This window comes from Lepidochelys kempii, chromosome 6 (genome assembly GCF_965140265.1).
Source record: "Lepidochelys kempii isolate rLepKem1 chromosome 6, rLepKem1.hap2, whole genome shotgun sequence".
Taxonomy (NCBI): domain Eukaryota; kingdom Metazoa; phylum Chordata; order Testudines; family Cheloniidae; genus Lepidochelys; species Lepidochelys kempii.
Genome location: NC_133261.1, coordinates 134,049 through 162,038, shown reverse-complemented (window position 1 = coordinate 162,038; position 27,990 = coordinate 134,049). Strand labels below are relative to the sequence as shown.

Genomic DNA, 27,990 nt, shown 5'->3' with positions numbered 1-27,990 from the left:
CCCCAGAGACTCACCCCAACACCCACAATGGAGTTAGTTTAAAATTTTATTTTATTTTTTTTCCCACTTTTTAAATATTTTTATGTAATAAAAAGTCGGTGGTCATCAGTCTGGTCTGCTCCTGTGTTCGCATTACTAGGGGAGGGGAGCCCAACGCTCTGTTTAACAGCCCGATTGGAGTTATAAATAATAGAAAATAAAACCGTGGCGGCTCCAGAAGCCAGGGGCAGGTGGCTCTTGCCGCTGTGCGCTCTGCAAACCAACAAAAAAGGTGCTTGGTAAAGCCCCGCCCCCAGCTGTGGCACCATAAGGGGCAGGCTGGGGGCTCCACCTCAGGGCCCAGCTGCCAGGCCGGGGCACATACAAGGGGGCAGAAGGAGCAAACCGGATCCCGGGCAGGGGCCGGCGCTGGGAGTTCAGTTCACAGTCAGGAATCGAGGCTTCAATTTCCAGGGGGGTGGAATGGGAGCTGCTGGGATGGGTGAGACTGAACTAGAAAGAGAGCAGAGATTGTTAGTGAGCAAAGCAGGACAGGACCCCCAGCAGGGAGACAGGGCAGCAGCCCACCCACCTACCCACCCAGGTGGCCTATTCCACCCCACTCCACCCCGAGCCCCCCTCATGGGCCCTGCCCCAGGATTAAGGAGATGGGAAAAACAAGCCCACAACACCTCTCCTTCCTCCTGCAGCCAAACAGGCCCTATCCTCTCCCCTCATACTGCTACATCTATGCCCTTCATCACACCCATCTCCTGGGGCAATGAGCACTGCAGGCCTGTTCCACTTGTTGGACCCTCCATCATCTCTCAGAGCTGCCACAGGCCCGCTCCCCCAGCTCAGGGAAGGAAGGGTAGCCCCTCGACACCCTGCCAGCATGGAGGGTGGGGGGTTACTCTGGTACCAGCCTGGCCCATCACACACACCCACCAGTCCTGAGCCTCTGAGACATCCCCCCACCCCCAGCACTGACCTTGATGGTGTCCTATATAGGTGTATGGAGATGGTGTGGAGGCTGAGAGGGTGGGCACCCCGCTCTGTGGCACGCCGCCTTGGGGGGGCCCCCCATGGGTCTGCGAGGGGTGGAGCAGCATGACCTGGGGGGGATGAGGCGCCCCGGGGTGGGGGGGCGGTGCTGCTGTTATTCCAGTCTGGACATGGGCCTGCGGGAGGGGAGAGCAGGGGGATGAGCGTGGGTGGGTGGGGCCCGCACAGTGCCCGCAGCCCTGCTGCCCTACCACCTACCTGGGTGACATGGGCCATGTTGGTGTAGCTGTGTTGCAGCTGCTGGTGGGCGTGGATGGCGTAGACAGCCGGCTGGGGGAAGCTGCTCTGGGGGGACTGGGCGCTGGGCCCTGGCGTGATGGAGGGTGGCGTGGCCGTCAGCGTGGCTGTGTGGTACAGATTCTGCTGCTGCTGGGCACCGGCCAGGTGGGGCGGCTGCCCAGCCTGGTGCTGCGCCAGGACACAGGAATGTAGTGAGCAGGGTCAGGGGGTCAAACCCTCCCCCCCCACTACCCTCCCCCTCAGCCCTGGGGGAGGTCCCCCCTCACCTGCACGGGGCTGGGGGCAGCATGCTGGGCCTGCTGTTGGTTCCCTGTCGGGGTGGTGGCTGGCTGAGGCTGGTGGGGGTGCAGCTGTGTTGCATGGTGGGGATAAGACTGATGAACTGTAGCTGGAGAGAGACACCCAGTCAGACCCAGAGCAGCAGAACTGGTCCCAGCCCCCGGGGCTCCCCAGCCCCAGCCCACAGACTCACCATAGAGCGTCTGGGGCGTGGGCTGCTCCGAGGGAGGGTACTGGGGCGTGGAGGACGACACAATGGCCTGGGGGTGGCTGCCAGATGTCATCATGCGGGGATTGCTCTGCAGCATGGGGGCGAATACAGGCTGCAAGGGAAGAACCATACCTCACGGCTGTTAGAGGGACCATCCCTGCGTGCTCACCCCTCACCATACCCCTCTGTCCCCAAAGGCTGGAAGGGCCGGCCCCCATGGCTGTTAGACAGACCATCCCCACACACTCACCCCTCTGCCCGGAGATGGCCCCACCGAGGCTGCAATGGGACAGAAGGGCCCTTCTCACCTCACCCCCATGCTCTGCCCATGCTCCTCCCCGAGGCCCTTACCTGAGAAGGGTAGTGCGCCATAGGCTGCATCATGGTGGGTTGCCCCGTGAACTGCTGGGGGTTATAGGAAATGTAGGAGGAGTAGGGCGTAGCTGCTACCAGGGGGGGCCCTGCTGCCGCTGCCGCCTGCATAATGGGGGGGGCGGATGTTGGCTGATGCTGGTCCGAGCGCTGGGGTGGGAGGGAACCTGTAGGAAAAGGAGCCAGCTGCTCAAAACGGACCCCAAAAGCCCCTAGGCCATATGGCTGCCTCAACCCCATGATGAGGGACCCTCCCCTCCAGCCCCACACGATGGTCCCTGCTGCCACCTCTCCCCAGACATCCCATCACCCCTCCAGTGGATCAGCATCTGCTGCCCTGGGAGGGGCCCCAGGCTAGCCCCACCCAACCCAATCTTGCCCTTTGGCCCAGCCACCAGGGAGGGGAGCTCTGCCCATGCTTTAGCCAGCTCCCCTCCCATCAGCACAGCTGGTGCCAGACTTGCTATGCCACACTGGGAAACGCCAGGCTCACCTTTGGCCCCTCGGTACTTGCCCTGCTGGCCAGGCACAGAGCTGGAGACAGGGTAGGGGTACATCTGGGGCGCCTGCAACGAGAGAGCAGCAGTAGGGTGATTATTTGAGAACAAGGAGAGCTCCCCCCAGAGGACAGGGACCCCTAGCCCCAAACACATTTACCCACCCTCAGCAGCCCCCACCCCATACTCTGGATAGGCCCTGCTCCCACACCATCCCCCACACCCTTCCCAGTTGCCCCCGCTCTGGGCAGGCCCTGCTCCCCCATCCCTGCAGCCCCCACCCCAACAGACCCTGCTCCCTCATCCCCCCGTCCCTGCAGCTCCCCCCCAACCCCGCACCCCTCTGGACAGGCCCTGCTCCCCCCACACCCCTGCAGCTTCCCCCCAGTACAGCGGTGGGGTGGGGCTCACCTGGACAGCAGGGCTCATGTGGATCTGAGGTATGTAGGAAATATACTGGGGGCTGTACATGCCCGTCTGGCCGGCTGTGATCACTGGGATGGAGGGAGTGGAATGGGCGCGAGGGCCCGGTGACGTGGGGGTGCTCGTTGACTTGTTCTGGAAGCAGACAGAGCAGCTGAGCATGGGGCCCAGCCAGATCCCCACCAGTGATGGGGAGGACCAGCAGCCGCTGGAGCCAATGGGGCTCCCACTCCCCCCAGCCCAGACCACTCACCACGGAGAGCAGTGTTTTCGAGGGGTTGAACTCCTTGGCGTTGGGATTCAGAGTCGATTTCTTCACTTGCCTGAAACCAATGCAGGACAAATCAGGGTTAAAAACCCTGGAAAGCTCAGCGTCCCCATTCAACCTGCCCCCACCCGCTCCCCAGTGAGAGCCCCCCAGGCCCTCCACTGCAGACTCACTCGGACACAGGTCCCTCTTCTTTGTCCTCGGGCTCGCCCTTGCCCGGGGGGCTGGCCACCTGCTGCTCGGCCACCTCACACAGCCCCTTCTCCTCTTTGCCACTCTCCGGCAGCAGCTCCAGGCTGGTCCCACTGGGCTTTGGCACCATGCTCACGGCAGGTGCCTGCTCGGGCCCCTCGCAGATGCCTGGCTCAAGGGCCTTCTCCTTGCCCTCCAGAGGCTCCTTGGGCCTGGCACTGAAGGACTCCAGGCTGGCCTCTGGGGAACTGCTCGGCTGGAGCTGTGGGGGAGCCAGATACTGGTGGTAAGCCCAGCCCAGACACGCCAACTCCCCCTGTCCTCCCTGCGGTCACCAGGCCTTACCTTGAACTGGGCCCCAAACTTGCGCAGCTCCTCCAGCTGGGTCCGCTTCTGCTCATTCTGCAGCCCTGCTGTGGAGAACAGCACAGAGTGAGCTGAGGGGCTGCTGCAGCCTCAGGGTGCCCCCAGGCACAGGGCAACCCCCCACTCCCCACCCCAACCCTGCAGCATCACTGAAGCTCTGCCAACACAGATGGATTATGCTTCTGGAGAGACAGATCACAGAAGACACCCCCAACAGGAGGATGCAGGCCCCTGCGTCCCTTCCCCAGGACCCTTCGCTTGGGAAGCGGAAGCTTGGAACAGTCTCCCTCAGGGGTACACACCAGGTTCAGAGGCTTCACAGGGTGGCTGGGGGCCCGGCCCTGTCAGTGCTGACTCCTAAACTCACATACCTTTGTTGGTTGCCTTGTTGAGCTCACATGATCCGGTCACTTCCAAGGTTCTGCCAGGATCTTTAGCCACAGATGTGGGAGCCTCTTTCCCTGGAAGGGGAAAATGAGGGATAGCTCAGTGGTTTGAGCATTGGTCTGCTAAACCCAGGGTTGTGAGTTCAATCCTTGATGGGGCCATTTAGGGATTGGGGCAAAAATTGTGGATTGGTCCTGCTTTGAGCAGGGGGTTGGACTAGATGACCTCCTGAGGTCCCTTCCAACCCTGATATTCTATGAAATCCCTTAACACATTACACCACCCTGCCCCCACCCAACCCCTGCTCCACAGCACAGCTCCCCAGGCCCATCTCCTCACAGCTGCCACAACAGTCCCCAGAAACCCCACGCTGCTCCCTGGGCCTTACCCTCAACAGCAGTGGCTGGCACGGGGGCTGCTACTTTGGGAGAAGGGGGGTTTGGGGAAACACTCGACTCCAGGCCAGTTCTGGCCTCTGACGGGGATGCGGGTGCTGCTGGCACGGCGGATCCCACCGAAGAATCCTGGGAAGAGACTGGAGTGGCTGAGGCAGACTTGGGAGAGCGAGGAGGGTACATGCGGCCCACTGCAGGAAGAAAGGTTAGAAATGGGGTGAGAACATAGGTCCTGATCTCCCCCCCCCCACACACACACACAACGAGAGACACAGGGACAACTACACAAACTAGGGCTCTCAGACTCTATAAACCACCACCCTTGGCTCCAAAAGGGCCCTGCAGGTTAACCCTCAGCCGCTTCTCCTGCCCACCAGGCTAACGGTGACTGGGGCGAATGTTCCAGCTGCAGACCCCTCTCTAGCCATCAGACCATAGGCGAGGCCCTGCAGAAAGATCCCCTACCTGCAGGGGGAGCTGCCGAGACCTCCACAGGGCGGCTTGACGGGGAAGACATGGTCTTGGCACCCCGGATGGGACGCTGGGACTTCGGAGACATTCGGGAGGGTCCTGGAAAGCAAGCAAGCATAGGAGGGCGTTACAGGGCAGGTGCAGCAGCTTGGACATAGTCCCTGGCCTTCCCAGAGAGCGGTGTGCGAACTCTAGGCTGGAGGGCACTGGAGACCAGCCTCAGGCATTGCTGGAGCCCACGCCAGGAAGCCTCTCAGGTAGGTCCCCGGATCTCACCTCCATTGATCCCTCGCTGCTCCGGGACGGGACTAGAGTTGCTGTCTGGATGGTGCGCACTGCCCCGAGGAGGCATGGACCCCGCCCCTGGCCTCCCACCCCGAGAGCTGCTGCACCGGACGCCTCCTCGTGAGCCCTCTCTGACGCGCTGTGGCAGCGGGACATACTTGCCCTCCCTGCAGACACAGACGGGAGAGGTGTTACATAGGCTCCCACACCCTCCCCACCCCACCCCACATGTGTGCATACCCCTCTCACCTGGAGGCCAAGATGGGGCTGTCCCTGCCGGACACCTGCCTCTGCACAGAGCTGTGCTTCTCCTCCTCCGTCCGTCCATCGTCGTTCTCCATGGCAATGCGCAGGCGGTACTGGGGGCTCGACTCAATCTCCCGGGCCAACTGGGCCGCCCGGGCTTCCCGCTGCCGGAACTCCTCCGAGTTATCTTTCTCTAGAGGAACGCTAGGACAGGGACAGACAGAGACAGGCCTCAGTGCCAGCTGACCCTCCCAACAGCAGTGCAGGATGCCATTGTGGCTCAGGGCTGTCTGAAGCCCCCCCCTTTTGGGTGGCAATTGCTGCTCTGGTCTCCACTGGAGGAAGCCTGTTTCTGGAATTGGTTTGCCCATCTGAGTACAAGGAGGATGAAAATCAGCCTGCATGCTGTCAACGTGGAAAAAGCAGCCTCCCGGCTGGGCATGAGTACCAGTGGTGCAGCCACCGGACAAGGGAGGAAGCAGATACTTGGGAGCAGAAGCCAGCCCCGGGGCAATTCGGAACTGAAGATCGACAGGCTTTAGACAATGAAAAGCAAGCATGAGCAAGGAGTTGCTTTCACCCAGAACCACACCGAGCAGTTCCAGAACCAAGAGCTACACAGCACTTGTCTGTGTGGGATGCTGGAGAGCTGCACCCCAACCCCATGCAGGTGCACGGGGAGCGAGGCTGGGCTCTGCAGGGATGTGCACACAAACACTTGGTCACTTTTGTGGTTCAGATGCATCCAGACACATTTTCTTACCAAACAGTTTTTAATCTGGACATTTTCTTAGGAAATTCTGTATCAAAAAAATCTACATGAGAGGGACACCACCTCCAGATGAAGACAATTAAAGAAAAGGAGTTGGAGGTAGTTCCAACTTCTATGTTTGCACCCAGCCTGCCCTACGCTCCTATCCAAGGTCCTCCGACCTGAGCCACCCCCTCCCACCACACACCCCCCCCTGCCCCTATCCATTTTTGTGGGTTTAAAACTACCTGTTCCTATTCTAATCTCTCTCTCTCCCTTCTGCTATATGAAAGGCCCACAAGGACAAAGGAAAGAGTGTCTGACTCCCCAGGGCAGTGCTTCTCAAACCCTGGCCTGCAGGCCACATGTGGCCCAATCGGTATACAATACGGCCCATCTCACATTCTCAGGTCCATATAGGTAGTATATATATTGTGTGGATGCGGCCCACAACATACATACAACTGCATATACAGCCCACAGCGGTAAATAGGTTGAGAACCATTGGCCCAGGAAAACAGAAAGGCGGACTAGACAAATCCCCAAAGAAAACACGCTGGAAAAGGATTATTTTTTTGCACGGAACAAGAGTAAACAAACTCCTTCCAACGGAGGTGTGACTTTAAATGAAAGCCAGCCTGAGCTTGACTATTCCCTCACTGCTGAGAGCAACACCCTTGTTCTTTCAACAGAGCCCTGTGTGGTACTGCAGTTCTTCTCGAAAGGGGCAGCCCCTTTGGCCTTTGTAGCTTGATACGAAGGCACTGACCCAAGAATCACACGTTCTTCCCCATGAGCAACAGCTGCCTCCCACACAGAGCCCAGGCCCACACTCACGTGTAGGAGGACAAACTGCTGTCGTACGTTGTCTTCACTCCATAGTTCTCTTCATTAAACTTGAACATCTCATTGGGATCCCAGCCATTAGACTGCAACAAGGTCAAGTGTTAGATACAGGCTCTGCAGAGCCCCCAGCGCTGAACGCCAAGCAGCAGAAGGGATCTGGGTACCCCAGAGCCCTCTCCCCAACCTAACCCCTGCCCACCACACCCCAGGCCCTGAATGCAAGGAGGAGCGAGTTTCTTACCATGTCAGACTCCAGGTCATAGTCATCACTGTTGCTGTCCCCTCCTTCCCAGCGCTGCAGCACCTTCTCTTTGTGCTCCCCATTCACCTTGGAGTTCATGGCGATGGCAGAGTCCGTGAACTTGTCTAGGAGCAGACAATGGGCCATAAGATCTGCCACCCCCTCTGGGTGACCCCCCAGCCCCAAGCAGGGACAGGCCCCATCCAGAGGGCCAGCATTACCTTTGGTGGCGTAATTGAAATCAACATTGCGGAAATGCACCAGCATGACATCCGTGGGCTTGAAGACCATGGTGTCCACGATGTCCTCCCGCTTAGGTCCCACCAGCTGATCCGGGGTCTTCCTGTGCACCGCATCCACAGCGAGCTCAAACTGCAAACAGCCACCATTACTGCACACGGCACCCCTGCCCCAAGAACCGGCCTTCCCCTGCCATGGGGGACCCCACATGTTCACCACAGAGCTCAGATGCTCTGTGCCCTGTCCCAGGAGCCAGCCTCCCACTGTCATGGAGGATCCCACGGTTACTCCTGGGGGAATTCTGCTCCACTGCAGAATACAGAATTTCCTGTTTTCCACACAGAATTTCGGGCCACTGGGCTCTGCAGTGTCCAGATTGCAGTGACTGGAGCACCCAGCCTGGCTGGGCTGGACACTTTTTGATCCCCATTCTTGCAGGGACTGGAGAGTGCCTGGGACGACCCAGCCAGCTCTGGCAATGTGTGAGGAAGGGCACGGCTGCACCACACCATGTGCCCCGGTGAGACAGTAAAGAAGTTGTGGGGGACTAAAGGCTCTGGAGGGACTGCTGTCTGGGCTGGGGGTTACCCCATGGCTGGGCTCGGGGGAGGGGAGGGGTGCCTAGGGGGTGTCCCACAGGCTGGGCTCTGGCATGAGGGGTGTCTGGGCTGGGGGGCGCCCCCTGGGCTCTGGGGGGATGCTGGTGTTTGGGCCAGGCAGTGCCCCGTAGCTCAGCTCTGGGGGGAAGGGGGTGTGGGTGTCTGGGCTCTGGGGGCATGACACAGCTCCCTCCAGCCCTCCAATCTGGAACTGGGTTGTTGTAGGGGTTTCTTTAACTCTTTACTCCTGGGGGAATCTTTTTTGCTGTTGTCTGTATTGTTGACAGGAAAGGTATTTTAATTATATTGTGTTATTTTGACAAATAAAATATGCAGAATTTTAAAATATTGTGCACAGAATTTTTAATTATTTTTGGCGCAGAATTCCACCAGGACTAACATGTTAATCACTGAGCTTAGATGCTCTGCGCCATGTCTTAAGAGCCAGCCCTGCCACTGCCCAGGGGCGACCCCAGATGTTTACCACGGAACTCTGACACTGTGTGCCCTGTCTCAAGAATCAGCCTCCTGCTTCCCAGAGAACTGGCCAGCCATGAGGACCCCAGCATTTCACTACCCCCCCAGATGCTTACCTTAGAGCTGAGGGTTTTAAAAATCCCCTCAAAGGTGCTGCCATTTTTCACCTTCACATCACATGTGGAGCCCTGGGGACAGAGCCAGAGTTTAGCACTGGCTGGGGAAGCACATACCACAGGGTCCAAGGTCCCCTCCACTAGAGCACAACCTGTCTCTCCTTCACACCATCCCCACTCCCACTGCAGCTCCCAGGGTCTCCCTGCTCACCCCCCGGTTGAAAAGAGAGAAGATGCCCGAAGTGAATCACGCTGGGAAACAGCACACACTCTCATGGGCACCTGTTACACACGGTCCTACTAGACTCACGGCTGCTCCCGGATGCCCAGCACTCCGGAGGCTCGTACTATCCTAAACCAGGCAGCACCACTCAGCTGAGGGCCCACCACTGTGACCCACTGCGAGGGCAAGAGCTGCCAGAGCCCAGGGGCAGCTTGCAGACTGGGATGGCGTGAGACCTTTGGCTGTGAAACTCCCAGACCACCCCCAAGAACATCTCTTTCTACAACAGAACACACACAGCAGCCAGTGACCTCTCCCCAGTCCCGCTGAGGACAGTGGCACACAGGTGGGGGGAATTCAGGCCTCCTGCACAGACACCCGTTTCTGGATGCTGCGTGCTGCGCTTCGACGCGCTGATGATGAGCACAGGCATGGGTCAGCCAGCATTATCACCCAATCTGCAGTGCCAGCCTGGCCTTCAGCTCCTTATCCCTCCTGCCCCTGCCACCAACAGCTGCTGCTCCTTTCCTCTCTCTTCCCACAGGCCCAGTCCCACCCCCCAGCAGAAAATACCCCAGATCCCCCCTCCCCAGACATGCCCTGCTGGATGACACACACACCCCTCCCCCCACCCCCCGGTTCCCAACCCAAAGGCCAATGCTGGGAACAGGGAGTTTCTGACAGAGGGGACAGTATGACTTCCCCCACCCACCCCGCCAGTCAGAAACTCCTCCCCGCCCCCAAGACCCTAGCAACAGCCTGCTCCTGAATGGACCATGCTAGGCATCCCCCTCAGCACTGGAGCAGGAACTGACAGGACTTACCACAACAGCCGTCAGGAAATGCAGCATTCGAGAATTGTTATAGACACCTTCGAACACCTGTCATTAACACAGTGAGATGAACCCATCAACAAGGAGCAGTGAACACACCTCCTTCATCCCCTAGGCTTCCCCTGTACGCACCACCCTCAGCGCCCGTGTTAGGAGCCAGGGCAGTTACCAGGATGAGTAGTGTGCTAACAGCGATCACCTCTGTGATGCTAGTTACAGGGCATGCTTGGGGTACGACTCCAGGGCCAGCCACATGCTGCTGTGTGGAGACGCAGGCTTGGGTCCTGAACGACCCCCAAACTGAGCTCATGCCAACCCCATCTGCACCAGCAGGCCCAGAGTGAGCCTGCCCCCTCTTCTCCAGGAGGACCCAATCCAAGGATTCACAGATCTTAAGGCCAGAATGATCCAGTCTGGCCTCCTGCGTAACCCAAGCCAGAGAATCTCACCCAGCAACCCCAGCACATGGCCCAGTGAGAGGGAAGAGACAGCACTGCAGGGAAACCTCCTCCAAGGTGGATCTGAGAGAGAGACAGCTGGATGTCACAGTCCCACTAGCGACTCTGTACTCCCACAAGCACTGCAACTCCCATGCAGCTGTGCCTCATGCCCGCCCCCCCGCTCCGCTACAGGGACTGAGCCAACAGCTCTGCTGAGGGTAGATTCTGGCTGCAGCATTTGGTACTGCCAACACACAAGGCAGAGGATCCAACTTCAGGGAACCAGAGAACACATCCTTGGGCTTGGGACGAGAGCAGACTAGATTTGGGCATCATGACCATGAACCTGAAGCAGAACATCTCTTCTAAAAGAGCTTTTCAGAGCCGAACACCCCGCCCTCCCAGTGATGGGAAGCCAGTGGGGAGGTGTTCAGCTGCATACTTTGAGTGAAGGGGAGGGACCAATTTAAAAGCAGATACCCCCTGGGGATTGAGAAGGCAATTATGGGACCTTTCACCTCTAGAGTTCCAATCTGGCCCTGGGTTGTAGGAATAAATTGGCTCAGGAGATATGGGACTTTCCCCCTCCAGAGGGCACTAGTTCCAATCTGGACTGACTGGCTCAGGGGGTGAGGAATGACACCCGTCTGGCTCCATCTTGCTCCAGGCCCCAAAGGAACTGGCTGGCTCACTGCGGACCCCTGTCACACTGGTGTCCCTTGAGATCCAAGGGAAGCTAGTGCTATCAAAAAACTAAGAGACACACTCATTATGATCTGGGCCACAGGGAAGCAGTTAAAGGTCAGAGTGCTGGGTGGCAGGTCAGGTCCCTCTCTTCTCTAGCACACGCTTTTGGGAAACATCTAAACTTGCATTGCCACTACCATGCAGACAGTAAGAAATGCCAGGAAAGTCCAGCGGAGGCCTGTGGGAAGAGCAGTATGGAGACTATATCGTCTGAGGCGTTAGCGGAGGCCAGCGCAAGCCATCCCCAGCCCATGCCATGTTCTCAAGAAAGAGGAAGGGCCTGCCCAGCCACCCGGCTGCTGCGAGGAAAAGAGGCTCTTGATCAGGAAGTCAGTGCGACAGACAGCCTGGCCCCCCTGGAAGACCAGCATGAGGTTGGTGTCCCCCCCTTTAGGCAGGGCCGCAGGTACTTACTGGAGACTGGGGAGGCCCCTTCCCTGTGCTCTGCCCCCTGAAACAAACCACAGGGAGAGAGAGTTACAGAACTGCCGCGCCCCCGCCCCCGCCGGCTCACCAGGCGGGGAGCCCGGACGCCTGGGTCCCGAGCCCGGACGCCTGGGTCCCATGCCCGCGCCGCCAGAGCTTTGGGGAGGGGTCTCCCTCTCCCTCGCGCCGCCGGGCGGCGATTGGCTGCAGCACCGGCCAATCAGCACCACGCTCGCGCGGCGCCCCCCCCCCGGGCGCGCGCGGGCGCGCGCAGTCCCGGGACCCTCCCGGCGGCCCCCCGGCCCGCGCACGAGGAGGGGTGACCCCCCCCCCTCCCTCCCTCCCTCCGGAGCCCCGCCGTTACCTGGTGCCGCCGCCGCTTCCTCCGGGGCCGCCACCGCCGCCGCCGCCGCCTCCCCCGCCCGGGGCCGCCGCCGCCGCCGCCCGCCCCGCCCCGCCGCTGGGGCTGAGGCTGCCGTTGGGGCTGGGGGCGGCCCCCGGCGGCGGGGCCTTGCGGGCGGGCGGGGGCCCGGCCTGGGGCACGGGGCCGCCCGGCGGGGGCAGCGGCTGCGGCTGCTTCAACATGGCGGCGCCGGCGCGGCCCCGGTCAACCCCAGCGGGGCGGGCGCGAGCGAATCAGCCACCCGGCGCGCGCGCGCGCGAGCGAGGGCGGGCGGGCGGGCGCGAGGCGGTCGGAGCTGCCGTTGGCGAGCGGCGCGCGCGGGCCGCGGGCGGGGGAGGGGCGGGCGGGCAGAACGCGGCCGGAGCGGTCTCCTCGCTGGCTCCCTCCGCACAATGAGCCTGGGTGGACCGAGAGGAGAAGGGGCAGCGCGGCGGCGAAACCAGCTCAGTGCGCCTGCGCCGACGGCCCCGCCAGCCAGGCACATCCGCACCGCAGTGATGAGTCGTACCACGTGACAGCAAGAGCGCTAACTTCTCGATCCTTCCGCCGGGGTAAAAAGCCCATTCGCGGCCATTGCGCAAGCGCCGCACCACGGGGCAGAAGGGACGGAACGGCGCCGCCTCCGTACGCATGCGCGAGGTGAGGCGGGGCCTCAGGGCACGCTACGCGTTTCAGGGAACCTTCCGGCGGCCCTCAGCTTCTGCGCATGCGTAGGGAGTCACGTAGCCCGGGGGCGGGAGCAAACACCACTCTCTCTGCGCGTGCGCCTCCTTGGGAGGGAACTCGCCGGAGTTGGGGGGGCAGGTAAAGCTGAGAGCGCAGGCGCAGAGGGATCCCTCCGCCAGGACCGCCTCACAGGGCGGACAGGAGACTCAGTCCCGGCTCCTACCCGCGCAACCTGACCCCTTCTTGACGTGTACATGTAACCTTGGTTACATACACACCCTGTACCCTCGGTGGGAATGGAGCTAGGGCAGGTGGGGGCAGAGGGGGTGGAGCTGGGGGAGGAGGGCAGGGGGTGGGGCAGGGGACAGGTGGGGGAGGGGGACAGGTGGGGGTGGAGCTGGGGGAGGAGGGCAGGGGACAGGTGGGGGAGAGGGGCAGGTGGGGGTGGAGCTGGGGGAGGAGGGCAGGGGACAGGTGGGGGAGAGGGGCAGGTGGGGGTGGAGCTGGGGAGGAGGTCAGGGGACAGGTGGGGGAGAGGGGCAGGTGGGGGTGGAGCTGGGGGAGGAGGGCAGGGGACAGGTGGGGGAGAGGGGCAGGTGGGGGTGGAGCTGGGGGAGGAGGGCAGGGGACAGGTGGGGGAGAGGGGCAGGTGGGGGTGGAGCTGGGGGAGGAGGGCAGGGGACAGGTGGGGGTGGAGCTGGGGGAGGAGGTCAGGGGACAGGTGGGGGAGAGGGGCAGGTGGGGGTGGAGCTGGGGGAGGAGGTCAGGGGACAGGTGGGGGAGAGGGGCAGGTGGGGGTGGAGCTAGGGGAGGAGGGCAGGTGGGGGAGAGGGGCAGGGGGTGGGGTGGATTTGGGGGAGGTGGGTAGGGGTGGAGCTGCAGCAGGGGGCAGGTGGGGGTGGAGCTGGGGGAGGAGGTCAGGGGACAGGTGGTGGAGGGGGACAGGTGGGGGTGGAGCTGGGGGAGGAGGTCAGGGGACAGGTGGGGGAGAGGGGCAGGTGGGGGTGGAGCTGGGGGAGGAGGTCAGGGGACAGGTGGGGGAGAGGGGCAGGTGGGGGTGGAGCTGGGGGAGGAGGTCAGGGGACAGGTGGGGGAGAGGGGCAGGTGGGGGTGGAGCTGGGGGAGGAGGGCAGGGGACAGGTGGGGGAGAGGGACAGGTGGGGGTGGAGCTGGGGGAGGAGGTCAGGGGACAGGTGGGGGAGAGGGGCAGGTGGGGGTGGAGCTGGGGGAGGAGGGCAGGGGACAGGTGGGGGAGAGGGGCAGGTGGGGGTGGAGCTGGGGGAGGAGGGCAGGGGACAGGTGGGGGAGAGGGGCAGTGTCACGGAGTCCCTGGGCGATGCTCTGGAGCTGCTCCCCATGAAGCCAGTCAGGACTCTGGGGCAGTCGCCTTTCTGTGAGCAGCCTGTCTTCAGGACACACAGCTCACACAGCTTCCACCTTCCTGGGTCTGACCTCGGAGCATTCAGCCTCCTCTGCCCCTCCGTGCGCTTCCCCCCAGCGAGTCCACTCAGGCGGGGCTCCTGGGGAAGCCAGAGGGTCCTGCACCCCAACTTCGCAGTCAGACGTGACTCTCAGCCAGCCAGTAAAACAGAAGGTTTATTAGGAGACAGGAACATGGTCTAACACAGAGCTTGCAGGTGCAGAGAACGGGACCCCTCAGCTGGGTCCATTTTGGGGGGCAGTGAGCCAGACAACCCCGTCTGCCCTTCACTCCATGTCCCAGCCAGCCCCAAACTGAAAACTCCCTCCAGCCCCTCCTCCTCTGGGCTTTGTCCCTTTCCCGGGCCAGGAGGTCACCTGATTCCTTTGTTCTCCAACCCTTCAGCTCTCACCTTGCAGGGGGGAAGGGCCCAGGCCATCAGTGGCCAGGAAACAGGGTGTCGGCCATTCTCTGTGTCCAGACTCCTGCACACACCTGCCCTCTAGGGCTCTGCAATGATCATATACCCTTACCCCACCCCCTAGATACTTAAGAACTGCCTAGAGGAAACTGAGGCACCCCCACACTATTCAGAGGAAACATTAAGAACAGTCCCACTTCGTCACATCTCTCCCCACTTCGAGATCGAACTGAGCGGGGTCACTTTAGCCGGTGACCTGGGGAAGTTCAAAGCCACCAACGTTCCCATGGATGCCCCAGCATCTCTCCCATTCCTTGGTAGGAGTTACACCAGGCCCTTCCAGTTTCACGCCCTCCCTTAGGTCAGGGGTGGTCGATAGCACTCGCAGGCCGCATGTGGGAAGGTTTATGCAGCCCATGCCCTTTGGCCACCCCAAGAATGTCTCCCCATTGACCATCACCTTCTGCTCCCACTGGAGGTCCAAGGGGCCTGGCCCCAGGAAACTCCACACAGACATATAGGTTGGGGTCAGGAGTGGGAGCCTGTCCACATCCCCAACCATCTGGCTGACGGAGTCTGTGGCCTTGGGACCCAGCAAGGGAGCTAGACACCGGGGCTTTTCCGCAGGGTCCCCCTGGTTCAAATCTCCAGCCTGCTGAAAGGCAGTGAGGTGGGCATCCACACACCCCCCCTCCTTAACCAGGGGCAGCAATTTAGTCTCGAGGTTCCCTACAGAACTGGCCCCCCAGGGTCTATCCCCACTCACCCCGGGGAGGTCCCCTAGGCCTCTCCGCTCCCCCACCGCCAGTTCATGCTGCTGCTGCTTCTGCAGCTCTTTCTCGGGCTCTCGCTGTCTCCCACGGTCCTCTTGCTCTCTCAGACTCAGCTCCAACCCATCCATCTCCAATCCCCCCACGGGGAACCCGATCGTGAAGACCCCCGTCTGGTCGGGGACAGGAGTCTTGGCAATGCCTGGCTCCCGCTCCAGCTGCTCCCTGATCCTGCTATAGCCCCAGTTGGGGTCAGGAATCTGTTCCTTAGAGCGGTCATCCTCCTCCAGCTGCACGATTAACTGTGCTTTGGTGAACTTTCCAACGCTCAACCCTCTCTCTTTGCACAGGGTTACAATGTCCTTCTTAAGGAGACGGGGACAGGCCATCACTCCGCTCCTCCCAAGTTGTTGTGGACTCACAGGCCCGTGTGTTCTCAGCTCCCCACGGTTTCCAGGGAGAACCCCTAGTGTGCCAGCCCTTCTCGAGGTCACCACCTCTTTGCCAGGGTCGAGCTGCAGACTCCTCCGCCCCTGGGACCGCTCGCTGCAATCCCCAGGGGAACCCTGTTACTGCACAGTCCTTCTCGCTGGTCACACACCCCCAGGGGTTAACCGCCCCCCGAAACCGCTCCTCTCCGAGCCTTCAGCAGGCCTGGTCCTCGGCAATCCCCCTTCGTGTTACTGCTCCCCAGTCACTTACTGCAGGAAGCACCATCCACGGGGTGCAGTACATCCCACCGCTGCCACCAGTTGTCACGGAGTCCCTGGGCGATGCTCTGGAACTGCTCCCCATGAAGCCAGTCAGGACTCTGGGGCAGTCGCCTTTCTGTGAGCAGCCTGTCTGCAGGACACACAGCTCACACAGCTTCCACCTTCCTGGGTCTGACCTCGGAGCATTCAGCCTCCTCTGCCCCTCCGTGCGCTTCCCCCCAGCGAGTCCACTCAGGCGGGGCTCCTGGGGAAGCCAGAGGGTCCTGCACCCCAACTTCGCAGTCAGACGTGACTCTCAGCCAGCCAGTAAAACAGAAGGTTTATTAGGAGACAGGAACATGGTCTAACACAGAGCTTGCAGGTGCAGAGAACGGGACCCCTCAGCTGGGTCCATTTTGGGGGGCAGTGAGCCAGACAACCACATCTGCCCTTCACTCCATGTCCCAGCCAGCCCCAAACTGAAAACCCCCTCCAGCCCCTCCTCCTCTGGGCTTTGTCCCTTTCCCGGGCCAGGAGGTCACCTGATTCCTTTGTTCTCCAACCCTTCAGCTCTCACCTTGGGGGGGGGGGGAAGGGCCCAGGCCATCAGTGGCCAGGAAACAGGGTGTCGGCCGTTCTCTGTGTCCAGACTCCTGCACACACCTGCCCTCTAGGGCTCTGCAATGATCATACACCCTTACCCCACCCCCTAGATACTTAAGAACTGCCTAGAGGAAACTGAGGCACCCCCACACTATTCAGAGGAAACATTAAGAACAGTCCCACTTCGTCACAGGCAGGTGGGGGTGGAGCTGGGGGAGGAGGTCAGGGGACAGGTGGGGGAGAGGGGCAGGTGGGGGTGGAGCTGGGGAGGAGGTCAGGGGACAGGTGGGGGAGAGGGGCAGGTGGGGGTGGAGCTAGGGGAGGAGGGCAGGGGACAGGTGGGGGAGAGGGGCAGGTGGGGGTGGAGCTGGGGAGGAGGTCAGGGGGTGGGGCAGGGGACAGGTGGTGGAGGGGGACAGGTGGGGGTGGAGCTGGGGGAGGAGGTCAGGGGACAGGTGGGGGAGAGGGGCAGGTGGGGGTGGAGCTGGGGGAGGAGGGCAGGTGGGGGAGAGGGGCAGGGGGTGGGGTGGATTTGGGGGAGGTGGGTAGGGGTGGAGCTGCAGCAGGGGGCAGGTGGGGGTGGAGCTGGGGGAGGAGGTCAGGGGACAGGTGGGGGAGAGGGGCAGGTGGGGGTGGAGCTGGGGGAGGAGGTCAGGGGACAGGTGGGGGAGAGGGGCAGGTGGGGGTGGAGCTGGGGGAGGAGGTCAGGGGACAGGTGGTGGAGAGGGGCAGGTGGGGGTGGAGCTGGGGGAGGAGGGCAGGGGACAGGTAGGGGAGAGGGGCAGGTGGGGGTGGAGCTAGGGGAGGAGGGCAGGGGACAGGTGGGGGAGAGGGGCAGGTGGGGGTGGAGCTGGGGGAGGAGGGCAGGGGTTGGGGCAGGGGACAGGTGGGGGAGAGGGGCAGGTGGGGGTGGAGCTAGGGGAGGAGGGCAGGGGACAGGTGGGGGAGAGGGGCAGGTGGGGGTGGAGCTAGGGGAGGAGGGCAGGGGTTGGGGCAGGGGACAGGTGGGGGAGAGGGGCAGGTGGGGGTGGAGCTGGGGGAGGAGGTCAGGGGACAGGTGGTGGAGAGGGGCAGGTGGGGATGGAGCTGGGGGAGGAGGTCAGGGGACAGGTGGGGGAGAGGGGCAGGTGGGGGTGGAGCTGGGGGAGGAGGTCAGGGGACAGGTGGTGGAGAGGGGCAGGTGGGGGTGGAGCTGGGGGAGGAGGGCAGGGGACAGGTGGGGGAGAGGGGCAGGTGGGGGTGGAGCTGGGGGAGGAGGTCAGGGGACAGGTGGTGGAGAGGGGCAGGTGGGGGTGGAGCTGGGGGAGGAGGGCAGGGGACAGGTGGGGGAGAGGGGCAGGTGGGGGTGGAGCTGGGGGAGGAGGGCAGGGGTTGGGGCGGGGACAGGTGGGGGAGAGGGGCAGGTGGGGGTGGAGCTGGGGGAGGAGGTCAGGGGACGGGTGGGGGAGAGGGGCAGCTGGGGGTGGAGCTGGGGGAGGAGGGCAGGGGACAGGTGGGGGTGGAGCTGGGGGAGGAGGTCAGGGGACAGGTGGGGGAGAGGGGCAGGTGGGGGTGGAGCTAGGGGAGGAGGGCAGGGGACAGGTGGGGGAGAGGGGCAGGTGGGGGTGGAGCTGGGGGAGGAGGGCAGGGGACAGGTGGGGGTGGAGCTGGGGGAGGAGGGCAGGGGACAGGTGGGGGAGAGGGGCAGGTGGGGGTGGAGCTAGGGGAGGAGGGCAGGGGGTGGGGCAGGGGACAGGTGGGGGTGGAGCTAGGGGAGGAGGGCAGGGGGTGGGGCAGGGGACAGGTGGGGGGTGGAGCTGGGGGAGGAGGGCAGGTGGTGGAGAGGGGCAGGTGGGGGTGGAGCTGGGGGAGGAGGGCAGGTGGGGGAGAGGGGCAGGGGGTGGGGTGGATTTGGGGGAGGTGAGTAGGGGTGGAGCTGCAGCAGGGGGAGGTGGGGGTGGCAGGAGACATTTGAGATGTTCATAGATTGCCATGCCAGAAGAGACCCTGCAATTATCTCATCTGACCTTCTGTATCACAGGCCACAGGACTGCCTTGAATTAATGCCTGTTTGAACTAGATCAGATCTTTAAGAAAAATATCCAATCTTGATTTAAAAACTGCTAGAGGAGTAGAATCCATCATGACCCTTGGGAAATTGTCCCTGTGGTTAATTACGCTCACTGTTAAAAGTTCGCAAAAAGAAAAGGAGTACTTGTGGCACCTTAGAGACTAACCAATTTATTTGAGCATAAGCTTTCATGAGCTACAGCTCACTTCATCGGAAAATGTGTTGTATCGTTCTTTAATTAGGCATTTATCATACACATTCGAACATAGTGTGGACAAGATTTTCAAAAGTGACTAAAGCTCATGCTCAAATAAATTGGTTAGTCTCTAAGGTGCCACAAGTACTCCTTTTCTTTTTGCGAATACAGACTAACATGGCTGTTACTCTGAAACCTGTTAAAAGTTCACACCTTATTTCTAGTCAATCTCAGGCCATGTCTACGCTGGCAGAGTTTTTTCACCAAAAGTTTTGTCAATGATCAAAAAGTGCTACAAGAAATTTGTTTCATGTTCATGTTCTTTTCCTCTGTCAGCAAAGCGTGTCCCCACTCGGGGCAGTAGCTTCAACAAAGCAATGCACTGTGGGGAGCTATCCCACAGTTCAGCTCTCCACCTTCCGCTGCTAGGTCTTGTGGGAAAGCAGAGTGGATTGCAGCGCATCATGGGTCTGGGCTCATTGTCCCACGATGCATTGTTTTCCATCCATTGCTTTCCATCCCAGCGTTCCATGACGCTTGTATCTTCAGGAACACCAGCCTGTACAGAGAGCTGCAAGCAGGGGCTTTCTTTCCAGGCCAGATTACAGTAGGGGATATTGAAATGCCCATAATGATCCTAGGAGACCTGGCATGCCCCTTAATGCCATGGCTCATGAAGCCTTATACTGGAAACCTAGATAGCAGTAAGGAGCGGTTCAACAATAGGCTGAGTAGGGGCAGGATGATCATGGAATGTGTATTTGGCAGATTAACGGCATGCTGGCAATGCCTTTATGTCAGGTTAGAGCTCAATTAAGATAATATTCCCATGATCATAGCTGCATGTTGCACATTGCACAATATTTGTGAAGGTAAGGGTGAAAAGTTTGCTCATGGGTGGACTGCTGAGGCAGACCACCTGGCTGCTGCATTTGAGCAGCCAGATACCCGGGCTATTAGAGGGGCACAGTGGGAAGCAATTGAAATCAGGGAGACTTTGAGACAACACTAAAGGTGAGAACCAGTAATGTATGTTGCTATGCGCTGGACTACAATGCTTAATGAAATCAAGTTTTGCAAGGAACTACTTGTGATTTTTGTGGCCTAGGACTCAATGTGAGCAAACGATTAAATTGCTTGTTTACATGTTGCTTCCATCTGCTGTCACAATTTCCAGGAAACAAATAAAGAGTGTTTCTCATTCAAAAAACTTTGCTTTTATTGCACAAAAAACTACGCCAGCACACACACGTGCTTGGGAGGAGAGGAGGTACCAGGGGAGGGCTGACTTTCAGAGCTGTGTGTAAGTCCAGCTATCATCTGAAAAGGTGTCCGTGGAGATGGAGTGAACAGGAAAGCAAGAAGTCCCAGACAGCGGAAAGGAATTTGCGGGTGGAGTTTGGGCAGGGCATGGGAAAGAGTTCTGAATGTGTTGAAGGGAAGGGCAGGCATGCATCTGCTCAGTCTGGAGCATTATGAGGGACTGTAGCATCTCAGGTTTCAGAGTAACAGCCGTGTTAGTCTGTATTCGCAAAAAGAAAAGGAGTACTTGTGGCACCTTAGAGACTAACCAATTTATTTGAGCATAAGCTTTTGTGAGCTACAGCTCACTTCATCGGATGCATACTGTGGAAAGTACAGAAGATCTTTTTATACACACAAACCATGAAAAAATGGATGTTTACCACTACAAAAGGTTTTCTCTCCCTCCACCCCACTCTCCTGCTAGTAATAGCTTATCTAAAGTGATCACTCTCCTTACAATGTGTATGATAATCAAGTTGGGCCATTTCCAGCACAAATCCAGGTTTTCTCCCCACCCCCCGCACAAACCCACTCTCCTGTTGGTAATAGCTTATCTAACGTATACACATTGTAAGGGGAGTGATCACTTTAGATAAGCCATTACCAACAGGAGAGTGGGTTTGTGTGTGTGTGTGTGGGGGGGGAACCTGGATTTGTGCTGGAAATGGCCCAACTTGATTATCATACACATTGTAAGGAGAGTGATCACTTTAGATAAGCTATTACCAGCAGGAGAGTGGGGTGGGGGGAGAGAAAACCTTTTGTAGTGGTAAACACCCATTTTTTCATGGTTTGTGTGTATAAAAAGATCTTCTGTACTTTCCACAGTATGCATCCGATGAAGTGAGCTGTAGCTCACGAAAGCTTATGCTCAAATAAATTGGTTAGTCTCTAAGGTGCCACAAGTACTCCTTTTCTTTTTGTAGCATCTCAGTTTGCTTCTCCATAACTTTAATCATCCTCTCCATTGCATCCCCAATGAAAGCCTCATTTTCTTTTCTGTCCAACCTTTCCATTTCCTTTCACTACCTGCGTTCCCTCTTTTCTGCATCTGAGTATTGCAGCACCTCCTGGAACATGTCTTCCTTGCTCCCTCTTGGATGCTTTCTTATCTGGTGGAAGCACTCTGCCGGTGTGTAGGGGATGCCTCTGAAGGCCACATCTGCAGACACACAAGGAACAATACACAGAAGCATGATTAAGTATGAGCACAGCATTGAAACAGTACAGTAAAATACACCTAAGTAACATACCAATCGCTTTCTCACTGACCAAATGCTGGCGAACACCGGCCAACACCCCAAGCGTCGTGAGTATACCTCAGGGCGGGGGACATTGTACATGGGGAGAAAATCAATATGAAAAGGTCGTGGTACAGTCGACTAGGAACAATATTCTAAATTTTCCCAACCTTTTCCACAGGTGGTGGTTGTACCAGATATCTCACTCCTGAGGGTAAGCAGGGAAGCAAGGGTGCATCTACTACACTCTTGTGGCTTCTGCCCCGATCCCTATGCTGCTCACCTGGGTGCCGCTTTGTCCCTGCACAAGTGATTGCAGAACGGCGCGGAAAAGTTTCCTTCAATGGGGCAAGGAACAAAGCAGCTCTGCCAAGAAACCTTCAGCAGAGGATTGCCAAGTACCTCCAGGAAAGTTTCCTTGAGATCTCTCTGGAGGATTCCTGTGAAATCACAATGTGCATAGCTGCACAGGGAAATGTCCAGCACACAGAAACATAGCCATTTCTATGCCCTCAACCCACCTCAGCATTTCACAAAGCAAAACCACCTATCGGAGTCTCTGCTCCTGCTTCTTGCTCACTGCAGTGTGACTGCCAAGACTGGCTAGATACCTCCGGAGTGGAGAATAGCTCCTGACTGGACGCACCACCAGGCGACCCTACTGTGTGCTCCACATTGTCAGCTACCTCCACTTCTTCATCAATGACTTCATTCTCTGGGTTAGGTCCACTTTCTGCCAGCTCCAGCCCCATCGAAGTATCCATGGGGCTCTTGGGTGGGGGAAGTGGGGTCGCTGCCGAGGATAGCGTCCAACTCCTTATCAAAACAGCGGCACTGGAGTGATGGTTTGCCTCCCTTGCTTTCCGATACACGTGCCTCAGCTCCTTGACCTTTGCTGTGCACAGCAGCATGTCCCAAAAAGCACAGCCCTTTTTGCACAAGCTTTGAGAAATCCACCACTTGGTATCGAAATTCCTATGGCTGGAATGCAGCTGTGACTGCACAGCCTCCTCTCCCAAAAGACTGAGCAGATCCAGCAGATCCACATTGGTCCAAGCAGGAGAGTGTTTGCCGCATGGAACCACCATGGTCAGCTGGGAAGATATGATATGAGCTCTCCACACCGAGCAAACAGGAAGTGGAATTTCAAAATTTCCCAGGGCTTTAAAGGAGGAGGGGCAGACAGTTGCTTACCTGGCTGCAGGGTAGTGGAATTGGAACTGCTGACCAGAGCAGTCAGGATGGGCATTGTGGGACACCATCTGGAGGCCAATTAAAGTGATAAAAATCAAGCGCGGTGTCTACACTGGCACTTTGGCAACAATACTTTTGCATAAAAAGCCATATGACTCTCGTTTAGGTGATTTTATTTTGTCACCAAAACTGAAGAGTTTTGTTACCAAAAGTGGCCTTGCAGTACTGTTTCATCACCAAAAGCTGCCTTTTGGCCAAAAAACAAACAAAAACTCTGCAGTATAGACAAGGCTAACTGCAGTTTCCAGTCATTGCCTCTTCTCTGCTAAATTGAAGAGCTCTCTGTTATTAAATTTCTGTTCCCCACTTAAGGACTTATAGACTGTGTTCAAGTCACCCTCTTTGTTAAGCTCACTAGATTTAGTTCCTGGAGTCTGTTACTATAAGGCGTGTTTTCTAATCCTTTCCTCATTCTTGTGGCTCTTCTCTGAACCTTTGCTAATTTATCAACATCCTTTCTGAATTGTTGGCACCAGGACTGGACACAAGATTCCAGCAGCAGTTGCACCAGTGCCAAATACAAAGGTAATATAACCAGTCTACTCCGATTCGATATTCCCATTTATACATTCAGGGATCACATTAACCCTTTTAGGCACAGCATTGCACTGGGAGTTCATGTCTGAATGATTGTCCATCATGACACCCAAATCTTTTCAGGGTCACTGCTTCTCAGGATAGAGTCCCCCATCCCCTAAGCACAGCGTATATTCTTTGTTCCCAGATGTCTGACTTTATATCTGGCCATATTAAAATGCATATTGTTTGCTTGTGCCCAGCTGACCAAGCAATCCAGATCGCTCTGCATCAGTGACCTGTCCTCATCATCTGCAGACTTTATAAGTGATGCTTTTATGTTCTCTTCGAGGTCATTGATAAAAATGTTATAGTGCAGGGCCAGGAACCGATCCCTGCAGGGGCCACTGGAAACACACTTCCCCCTATACAATTATATTTTGAGGCCTATCAGTAAGCTGACTTTTAATCCATTTAATGTGTGCCATGTTGATTTTGTATTGTTCTAGTTTCTTAATCAAAGTGTCCTGCAGTACCTAGTCAAATACCTTACAGAGGTTTAAGTATATTAAATCAACACAGACTTATATCAAACTTGTAATCTCATGAAAGAAAGTAATTGGGTTAGTTTGACAGGGAAAAAAATTATTTGAGGGCCTTTGAGGGAGAGCCTTAATGAACTCAGTCTCATCCAAAAAGAAGATTGACTGATTACATGATTATGGTGCAGCAGGACCTTCACGGGACAAAATAGCAGGTACTAAAGGACTCTTTACTCTAGCAGAGACAGGCAGAACAAGAACCACTGGCTGGAACAAGAACCACTGGCTGGAAGCGGAAGCCAGTTGAATTCCAATAAGAAATAATCACCCTCACTGGTATAAATGTGTGCCTTACCCACTGGAACACACTCCCAAAGGAAGTAGTAGATTGTGCATCTCTTCTTGTCTCCAGATCCAGGCTGGAGACCTTTTTGGAAAATGCTTTAGCCAAACACAAGCGATTTGGCTCAACACAGGTGGAACTGGGAAAAATTCTCTGGCCTGTGATGTACAGGAGGTAAGACTAGATGATAGCCCTGTAACAGGCCCCAAAGCTGGTCTCTTCCAGTGACTAACTCTTAGATGATGGATCTTTATGGAATGGACTACCTGAGCATACTATAAACCCCCAAAACAGGGTCTCTGAAGAAACCGTCATGTGTGCTTCAAGAGGCTAGATCCTCAGCTGGCATAAAATGACCTTGCTCCATTCAAATGAGGCAGCGTGGTCTAGTGGACAGAACACTACGTTGGAATCCAGGCCTCCTGGGTTCTCTTCCTGGCTCTGCTGCTGACCTGCCATGGGCAAGTTTCTTTTCTTCTGTTAGTCTCTGTTTCCCCACCCAGCCTTTGTCTGTCTCATCTTGAGGTCCTGATCCAGCAAAGACTTACACGCATGCTTAATTTTAGGCACTGAAGTCAATGAACTACTCACAGATGCGTAAGTCCTTGCAGGATCAGGGCCTTAAATTGGGGCAGGGCCTGCCCCTCGCTCTGTGTTTGTACAGCATCCCGCACAGCATGGCTCTGATCTCCAGGGACTACTATACTGTTCAGAGATGTTAAGGTCAGAAGAGCCCATCCGGTTTGGCTTCCTATATAATCCTGGCTAGAAAATCTCAGTGATTCCTGCATCTGGCTGAGCTAGAGCATAGCTTTTCAGGGGAGACGCTCCAGGATGATTTACAGACTCTCTGCAATATAGAATCCAACGCATCCCAAGGGGAGATGTTCCCTCCCGTTTAAAATCTGTGTCTTATTTCTACCCTGAATTCTCTTCCTTCAGCTCCCAGCCATTGGATTTCATTCTGCCTTTGTCTGATGGATTAAATAGCCCTCTGCTATCAGAAATCCCCTCCCCACATAGGTGCCTACAGATGGGAATCTTAGCCTTCTCTTGGACATATTCAATAGATAAATCTCCTTCAGTCTTTCATTTTAAGGTAGGCTTTCCAGATCATCCTTGTAGCTCTTTTCCAAACCCTTTCTAATTTGTCACCATCCGATTTGAAGTGTGAACACCAGTCCTGGAAACAGCATCTAGTGATGGTCTCACTAATGCTGTATTCAGAGGGAAATACCACATTCTTGCTCTTACTCAATATCCCTCTGCTTATATATCCAAGGATCATATTCGCTCTCTTAGTCACAGCCTTGTACTGGGAGCTCATGTTCAGTTGGTTTCCACCACAAACCCTAAGTCCTATTCAGAGAGTCACTGCTGTCCAGAATATGGTCCATGTAGCTGAGTGGTAGAAGGAGCCAGGGCTTCACTAGTCAATTTCCTGTCTGGAGCAGAAATCCCTGATTTGTTTTCTCAGGGCAATGTATATTTACAGAATGCATGGGGAGGCATCTTCCCTTAAACAGTGGAGCGGAGGGGGCAAGGAAACACTGCACAGGTACTGCTGCCCTGCCCCACCCCGCCCCACCCCACCCCGCCCCACAAAACATCTCCCTTACCTCAAAGCTCTGGGGCCTTCCATGCCATAAAGAGTCCTGGAGAAATGAAAGCCATCACTAAAACTGCTGGAAAGATGATAGCAATTGAGCTCCTTGAGTCTCTGTTTACCTTAACAAAGAGAAAATTAAGAGGTGACAATCTATATATATCTACATAGGAAACAGAGGTTTGATAGTAGAGGGCTTTTCAATCTAGCAGACAGACATGTAACATGATGCAGTGTCTGGAAACTGAAATTAGACAAATTCAGATTGGAAATAAGATGCAAGTTTTTACAAGGGAACAATTTACCAGGACTGTGACAGCAATTTCTAAATCAAGATTGGATGTTTTGCTAAAACGTCTATTCCAGTTCAAACAGGAATTAACTCAAGAGGAGTCCTATGGCCCATGTAATACAGGAGGTCAGACTAGATCATCACAGTGGGTTTTTCTGGGTTTATAATCTATCAACTGACAATATAATCCAGCCCACCCTACTGTACACTGAACCAAACAGGCTCTTCCAGTGTGATGTGGTGTCCAACAGGGCAAATGTGATCGTGGATATATAAACTGGGAAGTATCAAGTAGGAGCAGGGAGGGGGAGTAATAGCATCAGTGAGACCATTATTGAATACCTTGTCTAGTTGGGGTGTCCAGACTTCAAAAAGGATGTTGATAAATTGGAAAGGGTTCAGAAAAAGGGTTCACAAGAGCAACTCATGGTCTGGAAAACCTGCCTCACAGGAAGACACTGAAACAGCACAAACTATTTAGTTTATAGTAGAGAAGGTTAAGAGGTGACATAGACTCAGCCTTTAAGGTCAGAAGGGTCTACTGTGATCACCTAATCTGACCTCCTGCACACTGCTGTTGCTGACACGTTGGGCCTACATCAGGAGGCAATTTCTCATGGCACAGGGCTCTTTCATCCAGGGCCTAGAAGCTGGAGTGAGACACATTCATATGGGAAGTAAGGCACAAGTTTTTAAGGATGGGCTGGATTCTCCATTCCTTGAAGTATTTAAATCAAGTCTGGATGGCTTCTGCTACAATTAAGACACAAATCGGACACGGTTTCCGGCGCACCTAAATCAAGACAGACACCCCAAAACCAACTCAATCCAAAGCTTTAGCAACATGGAGCTGCAAACCAACTGAGCACACCTCTCCAGCTGAAAATGACAACAGGTGTGACAAACATGCAGACCCCATGAGGCATTTGTATGGGGCCCACAGGTGTATTCAGATACTCCTGACCCTCAGCTTGCATTTAAAGAGTAAGTGGCTAAGCCTCATGGCTGTAGCGATAACCTTCCAAAAACAATCTGAGGGTAACCAATGCTGCTTGAGTCCACCCCTGGGAGAGGGAGGAGCTGGCACAAGCTTGACTAACACAGCACCACTGCCCTGAGTCTGCGGAGAGCCTGAGCCCATCGCCCTGAGCTGCGAACTCCCCTGGCCCGTACTAACCTGTTTGGAGCCGCACTGTAATGGGGGTAGGGGGCCTTTTGGGTCTGAAGTATCGGGGGTAGCCGTGTTAGTCTGTATCCACAAAAACAACAAGGAGTCCGCTGGCACCTTAAAGACTAAGCCATTTATTTGGGCATCAGCTTTCGTGGGTAACCCCCCCTTCTTCAGATACCCACGAAAGCTGATGCCCAAATAAATGGCTTAGCCTTTAAGGTGCCAGCGGACACCGGGGCAGGGGGAGCTGCAGGGGGCTGAGGCAGCCGGGCAAGGACGGAGACAGGAGGATGGGGGCGGGCAGTGGTGAGGCAGGGGGCGGGGCTGGGTTGAGGCCCGTTCCCCCATGGCCCGGCGGGCAGTCGCTCCGGCAGGGGACGCGCTAGCAGCGCGCGGCGCTCTGTCCCCGCGTGGGCCAGGCTCTATGGCAGGCACTGTTCCATTCCCGCTGTCCGGCCCGACTTCAGGTTTGTGGGGAGCAGCCGCTCTCACCCTGTTCGCTCTATGGTGTTTGCTGTTCGTGAGATTCCTTCTAGCCCGACTTCCCTGCCTTCATGGTACACGTGTGACACTGTAGACAGTTCTCGTCCCTCTAGCCACTCAGCTCTATGGTACGGCTCGCCCATGGGAGGCGCTCTGGCGTAGCCCCGCTACCGCTCTATATTTGCCACCCGCGGTTGTCGCTCTAGCGAACGAGTCTCCTCTCTATGGTAACTGCCCCGCTGGAGTCATTCTAGGCAGGCGGACTCAGCCCCGCTGGGGTATCGGGGCTAGCGGACGCCGCTCTAGCCTCAGTCCAACTACCGTCTATGGTTTATGCCCGCAGCATGAGTCGCTCTAGCCCTTAACCTCCTCCTCTCTATGGTGCTCTTGTTGAGCAGCCG

General features: G+C 57.0%; 1 protein-coding gene across 10 annotated transcripts; it reads right to left on the bottom strand.

The window, feature by feature from the left end:
• Nucleotides 1-28: 28 nt before the first annotated feature.
• Nucleotides 29-27,990, bottom strand: ATXN2L (ataxin 2 like). 10 transcript variants are annotated; one of them, XM_073346369.1, is made up of 26 exons: nucleotides 27,599-27,989; nucleotides 25,657-25,765; nucleotides 22,577-22,644; nucleotides 21,171-21,303; nucleotides 11,604-11,640; nucleotides 9,994-10,050; nucleotides 8,947-9,018; nucleotides 7,736-7,886; nucleotides 7,515-7,639; nucleotides 7,265-7,356; nucleotides 5,680-5,880; nucleotides 5,422-5,597; nucleotides 5,140-5,244; nucleotides 4,668-4,865; nucleotides 4,264-4,353; nucleotides 3,872-3,936; nucleotides 3,508-3,788; nucleotides 3,320-3,389; nucleotides 3,055-3,201; nucleotides 2,640-2,712; nucleotides 2,126-2,313; nucleotides 1,757-1,886; nucleotides 1,551-1,672; nucleotides 1,243-1,452; nucleotides 971-1,160; nucleotides 333-487 (listed from the first exon to the last, which is right to left on the bottom strand). In XM_073346369.1, the coding sequence occupies exons 2-26, from the start codon at nucleotides 25,677-25,679 to the stop codon at nucleotides 417-419; spliced, it is 3,075 nt and encodes a 1,024-aa protein (XP_073202470.1). In that variant the 5' UTR covers nucleotides 25,680-25,765; nucleotides 27,599-27,989; the 3' UTR covers nucleotides 333-416. The 10 variants fall into 10 exon arrangements, with proteins under 10 accessions (XP_073202472.1, XP_073202470.1, XP_073202467.1 ...); XM_073346366.1 differs by having other exon boundaries at nucleotides 3,872-3,939; nucleotides 27,599-27,988; XM_073346367.1 differs by lacking the exon at nucleotides 27,599-27,989 and adding an exon at nucleotides 26,278-26,294 and having other exon boundaries at nucleotides 3,872-3,939.